Raw genomic sequence first — 14,163 nt, forward strand, 5'->3', positions numbered from 1 at the left:
AACACTAACTACACCTGCTATAACTGAGATGTACCCATCTATACACATATATATAACACTAACTACACCTGCTATAACTGAGATGTACCCATCTACACACACAGATAGATATAACACTAACTACACCTGCTATAACTGAGATGTACCCATCTACACACACATAGATATAACACTAACTACACCTGCTATAACTGAGATGTACCCATCTACACACACATAGATATAACACTAACTACACCTGCTATAACTGAGATGTACCCATCTATACACATATATATAACACTAACTACACCTGCTATAGCTGAGATGTACCCATCTACACACACACATAGATATAACACTAACTACACCTGCTATAACTGAGATGTACCCATCTATACACATATATATAACACTAACTACACCTGCTATAGCTGAGATGTACCCATCTACACACACACATAGATATAACACTAACTACACCTGCTATAACTGAGATGTACCCATCTACACACACATAGATATAACACTAACTACACCTGCTATAACTGAGATGTACCCATCTATACACACACATAGATATAACACTAACTACACCTGCTATAACTGAGATGTACCCATCTATACACACACATATATATAACACTAACTACACCTGCTATAGCTGCGATGTACCCATCTATACACACACAGATAGATATAACACTAACTACACCTGCTATAGCTGAGATGTACCCATCTATACACACAGATAGATATAACACTAACTACACCTGCTATAGCTGAGATGTACCCATCTATACACACACAGATAGATATAACACTAACTACACCTGCTATAACTGAGATGTACCCATCTATACACACACAGATAGATATAACACTAACTACACCTGCTATAGCTGAGATGTACCCATCTATACACACACATAGATATAACACTAACTACACCTGCTATAGCTGAGATGTACCCATCTATACACACACAGATAGATATAACACTAACTACACCTGCTATAGCTGAGATGTACCCATCTATACACACACATAGATATAACACTAACTACACCTGCTATAGCTGAGATGTACCCATCTACACACACACACATAGATATAACACTAACTACACCTGCTATAGCTGAGATGTACCCATCTATACACACACATAGATATAACACTAACTACACCTGCTATAGCTGAGATGTACCCATCTATACACACACACATAGATATAACACTAACTACACCTGCTATAGCTGAGATGTACCCATCTACACACACATAGATATAACACTAACTACACCTGCTATAACTGAGATGTACCCATCTATACACATATATATAACACTAACTACACCTGCTATAGCTGAGATGTACCCATCTACACACACACATAGATATAACACTAACTACACCTGCTATAACTGAGATGTACCCATCTATACACATATATATAACACTAACTACACCTGCTATAGCTGAGATGTACCCATCTACACACACACATAGATATAACACTAACTACACCTGCTATAACTGAGATGTACCCATCTATACACACACATAGATATAACACTAACTACACCTGCTATAACTGAGATGTACCCATCTATACACACACATAGATATAACACTAACTACACCTGCTATAACTGAGATGTACCCATCTATACACACACATAGATATAACACTAACTACACCTGCTATAGCTGAGATGTACCCATCTATACACACACAGATAGATATAACACTAACTACACCTGCTATAGCTGAGATGTACCCATCTATACACACAGATAGATATAACACTAACTACACCTGCTATAGCTGAGATGTACCCATCTATACACACACAGATAGATATAACACTAACTACACCTGCTATAACTGAGATGTACCCATCTATACACACACAGATAGATATAACACTAACTACACCTGCTATAGCTGAGATGTACCCATCTATACACACACATAGATATAACACTAACTACACCTGCTATAGCTGAGATGTACCCATCTATACACACACAGATAGATATAACACTAACTACACCTGCTATAGCTGAGATGTACCCATCTATACACACACATAGATATAACACTAACTACACCTGCTATAGCTGAGATGTACCCATCTACACACACACACATAGATATAACACTAACTACACCTGCTATAGCTGAGATGTACCCATCTATACACACACATAGATATAACACTAACTACACCTGCTATAACTGAGATGTACCCATCTATACACACAGATAGATATAACACTAACTACACCTGCTATAACTGAGATGTACCCATCTATACACACACATAGATATAACACTAACTACACCTGCTATAACTGAGATGTACCCATCTACACACACACAGATATAACACTAACTACACCTGCTATAACTGAGATGTACCCATCTACACACACATATATATAACACTAACTACACCTGCTATAACTGAGATGTACCCATCTATACACACACATAGATATAACACTAACTACACCTGCTATAACTGAGATGTACCCATCTACACACACACAGATATAACACTAACTACACCTGCTATAACTGAGATGTACCCATCTACACACACATATATATAACACTAACTACACCTGCTATAACTGAGATGTACCCATCTATACACACATAGATATAACACTAACTACACCTGCTATAACTGAGATGTACCCATCTACACACACACAGATATAACACTAACTACACCTGCTATAACTGAGATGTACCCATCTACACACACACAGATATAACACTAACTACACCTGCTATAACTGAGATGTACCCATCTACACACACACAGATATAACACTAACTACACCTGCTATAACTGAGATGTACCCATCTACACACACATAGATATAACACTAACTACACCTGCTATAGCTGAGATGTACCCATCTACACACACACGCATAGATATAACACTAACTACACCTGCTATAACTGAGATGTACCCATCTATACACATATATATAACACTAACTACACCTGCTATAACTGAGATGTACCCATCTATACACATATATATAACACTAACTACACCTGCTATAACTGAGATGTACCCATCTATACACATATATATAACACTAACTACACCTGCTATAACTGAGATGTACCCATCTATACACATATATATAACACTAACTACACCTGCTATAACTGAGATGTACCCATCTATACACATATATATAACACTAACTACACCTGCTATAACTGAGATGTACCCATCTATACACATATATATAACACTAACTACACCTGCTATAACTGAGATGTACCCATCTACACACACAGATAGATATAACACTAACTACACCTGCTATAACTGAGATGTACCCATCTACACACACATAGATATAACACTAACTACACCTGCTATAACTGAGATGTACCCATCTACACACACATAGATATAACACTAACTACACCTGCTATAACTGAGATGTATCTATACACATATATATAACACTAACTACACCTGCTATAGCTGAGATGTACCCATCTACACACACACATAGATATAACACTAACTACACCTGCTATAACTGAGATGTACCCATCTATACACATATATATAACACTAACTACACCTGCTATAGCTGAGATGTACCCATCTACACACACACATAGATATAACACTAACTACACCTGCTATAACTGAGATGTACCCATCTACACACACATAGATATAACACTAACTACACCTGCTATAACTGAGATGTACCCATCTATACACATATATATAACACTAACTACACCTGCTATAGCTGAGATGTACCCATCTACACACACACATAGATATAACACTAACTACACCTGCTATAACTGAGATGTACCCATCTATACACATATATATAACACTAACTACACCTGCTATAGCTGAGATGTACCCATCTACACACACACATAGATATAACACTAACTACACCTGCTATAACTGAGATGTACCCATCTATACACACACATAGATATAACACTAACTACACCTGCTATAACTGAGATGTACCCATCTATACACACACATAGATATAACACTAACTACACCTGCTATAACTGAGATGTACCCATCTATACACACACATAGATATAACACTAACTACACCTGCTATAACTGAGATGTACCCATCTATACACACACATAGATATAACACTAACTACACCTGCTATAACTGAGATGTACCCATCTACACACAGATATAACACTAACTATACCTGCTATAACTGAGATGTACCCATCTATACACACACATAGATATAACACTAACTACACCTGCTATAACTGAGATGTACCCATCTATACACACACATAGATATAACACTAACTACACCTGCTATAACTGAGATGTACCCATCTACACACAGATATAACACTAACTATACCTGCTATAACTGAGATGTACCCATCTATACACACACATAGATATAACACTAACTACACCTGCTATAACTGAGATGTACCCATCTACACACAGATATAACACTAACTACACCTGCTATAACTGAGATGTACCCATCTATACACACACATAGATATAACACTAACTACACCTGCTATAACTGAGATGTACCCATCTATACACACACATAGATATAACACTAACTACACCTGCTATAACTGAGATGTACCCATCTATATAACACTAACTATACCTGCTATAACTGAGATGTATCTATAACACACATAGATATAACACTAACTACACCTGCTATAACTGAGATGTACCCATCTACACACAGATATAACACTAACTACACCTGCTATAACTGAGATGTACCCATCTATACACACACATAGATATAACACTAACTACACCTGCTATAACTGAGATGTACCCATCTATACACACACATAGATATAACACTAACTACACCTGCTATAACTGAGATGTACCCATCTACACACACACATAGATATAACACTAACTACACCTGCTATAACTGAGATGTACCCATCTACACAGATATAACACTAACTACACCTGCTATAACTGAGATGTACCCATCTATACACACACATAGATATAACACTAACTACACCTGCTATAACTGAGATGTACCCATCTACACACACATATATAACACTAACTACACCTGCTATAGCTGAGATGTACCCATCTATACACACACATAGATATAACACTAACTACACCTGCTATAACTGAGATGTACCCATCTACACACACATATATAACACTAACTACACCTGCTATATGAGATGTACCCATCTATACACACACATAGATATAACACTAACTACACCTGCTATAACTGAGATGTACCCATCTATACACACACATAGATATAACACTAACTACACCTGCTATAACTGAGATGTACCCATCTACACACACACATAGATATAACACTAACTACACCTGCTATAACTGAGATGTACCCATCTACACACAGATATAACACTAACTACACCTGCTATAACTGAGATGTACCCATCTATACACACACATAGATATAACACTAACTACACCTTCTATAACTGAGATGTACCCATCTACACACACATATATAACACTAACTACACCTGCTATAGCTGAGATGTACCCATCTATACACACACATAGATATAACACTAACTACACCTGCTATAACTGAGATGTACCCATCTACACACACATATATAACACTAACTACACCTGCTATAGCTGAGATGTACCCATCTACACACAGATATAACACTAACTACACCTGCTATAACTGAGATGTACCCATCTATACACACACATAGATATAACACTAACTACACCTGCTATAACTGAGATGTACCCATCTATACACACACATAGATATAACACTAACTACACCTGCTATAACTGAGATGTACCCATCTATACACACACATAGATATAACACTAACTACACCTGCTATAACTGAGATGTACCCATCTACACACACATATATAACACTAACTACACCTGCTATAGCTGAGATGTACCCATCTATACACACACATAGATATAACACTAACTACACCTGCTATAACTGAGATGTACCCATCTATACACACACATAGATATAACACTAACTACACCTGCTATAACTGAGATGTACCCATCTACACACACATATATAACACTAACTACACCTGCTATAACTGAGATGTACCCATCTATACACACATAGATATAACACTAACTACACCTGCTATAACTGAGATGTACCCATCTACACACACATAGATATAACACTAACTACACCTGCTATAACTGAGATGTACCCATCTATACACACATAGATATAACACTAACTACACCTGCTATAACTGAGATGTACCCATCTACACACACATATATAACACTAACTACACCTGCTATAACTGAGATGTACCCATCTATACACACATAGATATAACACTAACTACACCTGCTATAACTGAGATGTACCCATCTACACACACATAGATATAACACTAACTACACCTGCTATAACTGAGATGTACCCATCTATACACACATAGATATAACACTAACTACACCTGCTATAACTGAGATGTACCCATCTATACACACAGATAGATATAACACTAACTACACCTGCTATAACTGAGATGTACCCATCTATACACACATAGATATAACACTAACTACACCTGCTATAACTGAGATGTACCCATCTATACACACACATAGATATAACACTAACTACACCTGCTATAACTGAGATGTACCCATCTACACACACATAGATATAACACTAACTACACCTGCTATAACTGAGATGTACCCATCTACACACAGATATAACACTAACTACACCTGCTATAACTGAGATGTACCCATCTATACACACACATAGATATAACACTAACTACACCTGCTATAACTGAGATGTACCCATCTACACACACATATATAACACTAACTACACCTGCTATAGCTGAGATGTACCCATCTATACACACACATAGATATAACACTAACTACACCTGCTATAACTGAGATGTACCCATCTACACACACATATATAACACTAACTACACCTGCTATAGCTGAGATGTACCCATCTATACACACACATAGATATAACACTAACTACACCTGCTATAACTGAGATGTACCCATCTATACACACACATAGATATAACACTAACTACACCTGCTATAACTGAGATGTACCCATCTACACACACACATAGATATAACACTAACTACACCTGCTATAACTGAGATGTACCCATCTACACACAGATATAACACTAACTACACCTGCTATAACTGAGATGTACCCATCTATACACACACATAGATATAACACTAACTACACCTGCTATAACTGAGATGTACCCATCTATACACACACATAGATATAACACTAACTACACCTGCTATAACTGAGATGTACCCATCTATACACACACATAGATATAACACTAACTACACCTGCTATAACTGAGATGTACCCATCTACACACACATATATAACACTAACTACACCTGCTATAGCTGAGATGTACCCATCTACACACAGATATAACACTAACTACACCTGCTATAACTGAGATGTACCCATCTATACACACACATAGATATAACACTAACTACACCTGCTATAACTGAGATGTACCCATCTATACACACACATAGATATAACACTAACTACACCTGCTATAACTGAGATGTACCCATCTATACACACACATAGATATAACACTAACTACACCTGCTATAACTGAGATGTACCCATCTACACACACATATATAACACTAACTACACCTGCTATAGCTGAGATGTACCCATCTATACACACACATAGATATAACACTAACTACACCTGCTATAACTGAGATGTACCCATCTATACACACACATAGATATAACACTAACTACACCTGCTATAACTGAGATGTACCCATCTACACACACATATATAACACTAACTACACCTGCTATAACTGAGATGTACCCATCTATACACACATAGATATAACACTAACTACACCTGCTATAACTGAGATGTACCCATCTATACACACATAGATAAAACACTAACTATACCTGCTATAACTGAGATGTACCCATCTATACACACATAGATATAACACTAACTACACCTGCTATAACTGAGATGTACCCATCTACACACACATAGATATAACACTAACTACACCTGCTATAACTGAGATGTACCCATCTATACACACATAGATATAACACTAACTACACCTGCTATAACTGAGATGTACCCATCTATACACACAGATAGATATAACACTAACTACACCTGCTATAACTGAGATGTACCCATCTACACACACATAGATATAACACTAACTACACCTGCTATAACTGAGATGTACCCATCTACACACACATAGATATAACACTAACTACACCTGCTATAACTGAGATGTACCCATCTACACACACATATATAACACTAACTACACCTGCTATAGCTGAGATGTACCCATCTACACACACACATAGTTTGTAAACACATACATATTGAATCCACCTGCAAGGCTGTTTTCACATACAGTAGGTCTTCAAGTAATGCCAACACAACAACCTGTCTGGAATCCCACAATCAAGCAACTACTGTAGATGTTGAACTATTTGCCTCATTTTATGCCCATCTGTATTTGTGTAAAGGTCAGAGGTCAGTGGTTAGGTAGGTGCGTAACTTACATGTATTAGTGCTGTCCCTGGCTAGCCATTTTCCTTTGGGGCAGTTTGTGGTCCGTATGATGCTGACGATGTCCCTATTCTTCACAGCCAGGTGGTCCTTACGTCCTTTAGATGCTACTGTCACTGTAGCCTGATATATAGCCTCCTCCTGCCCTGTTATCTGCATACACACACAGTGAAAATATCATCTCAGCGGTCCCATGCTGTATTGACTGTAGCTGGGCTTGACATTAATGTCCTACTCTGCTAGAGGGCCTGCTACTGTTGATATCACCCTGTGTATTAATCTGTGTTACTGAGCGTTGTGGTGTCGTGTGCACTGTGTGTACTAGCAACACTTAGGTTAGGGTTATATGATGTTTCCTATAAATCCCACTCCCTCTCTTGTCGTTAGTAATCAGACTTGAGATCCAACAGTGACTTCTGTGAAAATCGTTCATAGACGTCATTGGGAGTTTTGCTCAATAATGAAAGTTAACCACGTGAATACATCGCTCTATGATAAGTGAAGTTACTACCATGTAGCCATGATGTTTAGTTAATCTACCATCTTGAAGGAATGAAATCACACGGGTTTCTACTACCGAGAACACTATTCCGCTCTCCTCTCCTCTAAGGGTTTCTCACCTTAAACTTCTTCATCTCATTGTCTTTCTTCTCTCTCTCTTTCTGCTCCTTCTTCTCTCTCTCTTTCTGCTCCTTCTTCTCTCTCTCTTTCTGCTCTTTCTTCTCCTTCTCCAGATGTTGTCTTTCTTTCTTCTTCATATCTTTCTCCTCTGGGTTTTCCGGAGCAGGCCTCTTAAAAGACCAGCCACCCCTGGATGTTCCTTTAGTCTGAAAACAATAGGAAGATGAGGGTCATGTCTGATAAGATCTTCACGGGGTGATTCGATTCCCACAGGATGGATGCAGAGAAGTGTCTGACAGATAGAGGAGCGTTTACTGTGCGTCACACAGACCTGGGTCAAACATGGTCAAATATTAAAGCTATCAACCAATCAAAAGAATCTTCCTTACCGGAGGCTGAGTCTCAGTATATGGGTCTGTGAAAAGATAACCGGAAGATAAATAGTTAAGAAAACATGTTGACCTCTGAAAACATATTTTATTTTAGTCCATCTTATTGGATGCAGTTATGGCTAGATAAGAGATCAAGTCAATGAGAGCGGTAGCAATGCCAGTCTGTCTAGGGTCAATGGGAGAAAAGAGATAAACACACATATCAGCTTCACTGCTAGAGACACTGGCCTACATAACATTACATACAGTACGCACATACTCAACATCTGACCTCATCTCACAGATTCACACCCACAGTTAGAAACTCTCATGCTGGTGGATGGTATCTGAGTGAGAACTTCATGTAAGGTTCCCGTGTCTTACTCTTTGGTTCCTTCTTCTTCTTGGTGGGTTGACCCTTGACCTTCTGTTTGGCTGAGGGCATGTCTTCATTGGCTTTGTCACAGCTCTCAGAGGTGCCGTCTTCTGTCTCAGCTCTGGAGGGGTGGGGGTGTGGAACGGTCAGTCAGGGACAAGAATATGACATAGAACACTATTCTAGTAGAGAACGGGAGCTGGATGTGTTCTTTTTAAGGAAAGAATGGAGTGCGTTTGAGAGAGAGTAAGAGTTAGCTGGTTGTGTTACCCTGCCTCTGGCTGGGGGTCCTGGCTGGAAGGGGAGGCAGGGACAGTTTCTTGGATAAACTCCACCCGAACCCCCAATGGAACCTCAACCACCGGTTCTGATTCTGGAACTCTGTGGTCCTCGAATTCTGGAAGCCCCTCCCCCTCTTCCAGAATCTCCTGCTTTAGAAGCACTGTCTCTGGAATGTTGTCACCATATTCTCCATTCCCCCATTCTGACCCCTCTATCTCCACCAAGTCTGCAGGCTGGATTTCTAGGGCTTCCAATTTCAGAAGCTCCGACCCTACATCCTCAAACTCGGGAACGTCGAGAGCAGGACCGGCTACGGAGAACTCTAGAGGAGCAGGAATCTCCCCAGCTGAAAAGAGAGACAGATAGTTACCCAACATGAAGAACCACACACTGATAACTACTCTATCCTTTCTCTTTTAGTTTGTGTGTGTGTGTGTGTGTGTGTGTGTGTGTGTGTGTGTGTGTGTGTGTGTGTGTGTGTGTGTGTGTGTGTGTGTGTGTGTGTGTGTGTGTGTGTGTGTGTGTGTGTGTGTGTGTGTGTGTGTGTGTGTGTGTGAGATATGTTTGTCTGTGTGCAATGTAATGTGGTTTGCTACTGTGGTTTGTGAACACACTGCTGTGGAGCTCTTTAGTGACAGAACAAGTCCAGTGTGAGGAGGTGGGTAGGATGTACCATGGGCGGTCAGGTTCATGGAGGGGAGTCGGAGGGGTTTCTCTTGCAGGGGTCGCAGGGCGGAGGCCTCCGGAAGGCACCGAGAGAGAGGAGGGGGTGCCTCCAACAGGTCTGGTATCACGTCCCCTGCTATCCTCTCCAACACAGGAAACGCCTGCCCTAAAGAGAGAGAGAGAGAAAGAGAGAGAGAAAAAGGTTCAATATAAGGCTTGGGCATGTATACCATATATACAGTATACCAGGGTATTTTAACAGTATGAAGCTTGGGCTGTGTGTTCTATGCCGCTGCTTAAAACTACAAGTTAACGAAGATGTGCCAATTAAATGATCTCCAGCGCAGGGCTCCTGGGTCGTCAATAGTTACCACAGCCAGTCATAAACCCTGCCTATTTCTACACTGTAAAATGTGATGTTAAACCTTGCTAGCAAGTGGCTAGCTTGCAAGATCAAACTTCTTGGTTACAGTAGAGACAATCAATATCCTCCTGGATCAAGATCCCTGCTGCCTAAATTTGTTCTATGCTTCATTTTTTAAAATTATAATAATATTTTTTTAGCATTTGGAAAGAAATAGAGCCCCTTGTGTGTACTGCTGGTAACACTGTATACCCTGGTATGGTACAGGAACGGTATGAAGGTATGAAAATGTGGATACAGCCCAAACCTATTCAATACTAAGAAAGATAAAGCAGTGAAAACGACAGTGTGTAGGTTGTTGTTTTGTTGTAGTGCAACGCCGTGAAGCGAGAATCTGAGTGGTTGAACTGGCCTGTTCACTAGGTCAGCCGGGAGGAACACTCTGCTTAACTGATAACTACATTCCTCAAATTAAAACAATGTAATCATCACCAACAAGAGAGTTAGAACACAAGATATTGGCAGCAACACCCAGTCATGCTAACTTTGACAGAAACACTGCCCCATAGTGACACACCAAAGATAGTTTAAATACCTCTCTTTCTCCGTCCTACTCTTCCCTTCCCCTCACCTATGCTCTACTCTCCCCCTTCTCCTCCTCACCTACGCCCTACTCTCCCCCTTCTCCTCCTCACCTACGCCCTACTCTCCCCCTTCTCCTCCTCACCTACGCCCTACTCTCCCCCTTCTCCTCCTCACCTACGCCCTACTCTCCCCTTCTCACCTCCTCACCCCTTCTCCTCCTCACGCCCTACTCTCCCCCTTCTCCTCCTCACCTACGCCCTACTCTCCCCCTTCTCCTCCTCACCTACGCCCTACTCTCCCCCTTCTCCTCCTCACCTACGCCCTACTCTCCCCCTTCTCCTCTTCACCTAGGCCCTACTCTCCCCTTCTCCTCCTCACCTACGCCCTACTCTCCCCCTTCTCCTCCTCACCTACGCCCTACTCTCCCCATTCTCCTCCTCACCTACGCCCTACTCTCCCCTTCTCCTCCTCACCTACACCCTACTCTCCCCTTCTCCTTCTCACCTATGCCCTACTCTCCCCTTCTCCTCCTCACCTACGCCCTACTCTCCCCCTTCTCCTCCTCACCTACGCCCTACTCTCCCCCTCTCCTCCTCCTCACCTACGCCCTACTCTCCCCCTTCTCCTCCTCACCTACGCTCTACTCTCCCCCTTCTCCTCTTCACCTAGGCCCTACTCTCCCCTTCTCCTCCTCACCTACGCCCTACTCTCCCCCTTCTCCTCCTCACCTACGCCCTACTCTCCCCATTCTCCTACTCACCTACGCCCTACTCTCCCCTTCTCCTCCTCACCTACACCCTACTCTCCCCTTCTCCTTCTCACCTATGCCCTACTCTCCCCATCTCCTCCTCACCTACGCCCTACTCTCCCATTTTCCTCCTCACCTACGCCCTACTCTCCCCATTCTCCTACTCACCCACGCCCTACTCTCCCCCTTCTCCTACTCACCTACGCCCTACTCTCCCCCTTCTCCTCCTCACCTACGCCCTACTCTCCCCTTCTCCTCCTCACCTATGCCCTACTCTCCCACTCTCTTCCTCCCCCTTTCCTCCTCACTTCCCCACAGGGTTGGAGAGTAACTTATTTAATGTAATCAGTTAAATGTAATCTCATGTTTTTAAAACTAACTGTAATCAGTTATGTCACCAGTTCAAATATTGTAATCAGATTACAGATACTTTTGAAAAACTCGATGCTAACTTCTTGAATTACTTTTCAATTCAGGAAGTATGTTTGCGAAAAAATAAATTATGACATTCAATTCAGCATTGAAAAAAGGCGCAAGTTTGAAGTTTTTTCCACCTGAGAGAGTCTGACCACAAGTCAGAGACCACTATGATGACACACCAAATGCGTTTCATGGATCCTTTTTGTCTTATTCTAATGTTGCTTAAGGGGGAAGTAATCCAAAAGTACCTGAAAGTAATCAGATTACATTACTGCGTTTGGGTAATCAAAAATTATGTTACTGATAACTATTTTGGACAGGTAACTAGTAACTGTAATGGATTACATTTAGAAAGTAATCCTTCTCCCCTCAGCCCTCCTCAAGACAAAGATGTTTCTGGCACAGAGAGGTATTCGACCTTCTCTGCTGTTCCGTGTCTACAGTGTTGCAACAACAACCACATAACACCTACTGCAGGCCAGGGACTCTCTGGCAGCTTAGATCCAGCAGCATACCTGACTTCCTGCATACCATACTTCCTGCATACCAACCTAGCTAACACCCTCTTAAGATATCTAAACCATTCCACCATGCAAGGTCTTACCTAGGGTGTAGGGGTGAGCTGCACTCCTGTGTACTTCATGTTCAGAGTGAGTACAAAAGTAGAGTGAACAGAAAAAGGAGAGATATATAGAATGAAAGAAAGAGCGAGGAAGAGAGAGAACAAGGGCCTTAGGGAAAGAGAGATGCAGACACTTACTAACGTCAACACTGTTGACCAGGGACGGTTTCAGGGGTGTAGGGGGCCCCGCCCCGGCCTGGTCATTGTAGTCGATTGGTGGGAGCTCAGGGAGGGATTTGTAGGGGAGTGGGGGTTGGTCCTCTATGGTGGGTGTGGTCAAAGGGCTGGGGGAAAAAAGATGGAGTTAATTAGATGGTAATAATAACAATATGGTTATTTAACAGACTCTTATCTAAAGCGACTGGGGGATGAGCAATGGACAGGAAACGCTAATCAATTTGTAAACAAACTGTCAACGTCACCTGATTCCCTGTCTGACTG

At 41.0% G+C, this 14,163-nt stretch overlaps 1 protein-coding gene across 3 annotated transcripts in view; it reads right to left on the reverse strand.

Annotated features, from left to right (window-relative positions):
• The window catches only part of LOC118371673 (protein PRRC2C), a 44,107-nt gene that overhangs the window by 19,952 nt on the left and 9,992 nt on the right, over nt 1-14,163 (reverse strand). For all 3 annotated transcript variants that reach the window (XM_035757227.2, XM_035757226.2, XM_035757228.2), the window contains exons 3-9: nt 13,861-14,006; nt 10,991-11,149; nt 10,306-10,663; nt 10,044-10,156; nt 9,678-9,703; nt 9,288-9,494; nt 8,661-8,820 (exon numbers count right to left, since the gene is read on the reverse strand). In XM_035757227.2, the coding sequence (XP_035613120.1) occupies nt 8,661-8,820; nt 9,288-9,494; nt 9,678-9,703; nt 10,044-10,156; nt 10,306-10,663; nt 10,991-11,149; nt 13,861-14,006 (1,169 nt within the window). The remainder of the gene's footprint in view (nt 1-8,660; nt 8,821-9,287; nt 9,495-9,677; nt 9,704-10,043; nt 10,157-10,305; nt 10,664-10,990; nt 11,150-13,860; nt 14,007-14,163) is intronic.

The sequence above is a fragment of the Oncorhynchus keta genome, chromosome 26, assembly GCF_023373465.1.
Source record: "Oncorhynchus keta strain PuntledgeMale-10-30-2019 chromosome 26, Oket_V2, whole genome shotgun sequence".
In the NCBI taxonomy this organism is placed as follows: domain Eukaryota; kingdom Metazoa; phylum Chordata; class Actinopteri; order Salmoniformes; family Salmonidae; genus Oncorhynchus; species Oncorhynchus keta.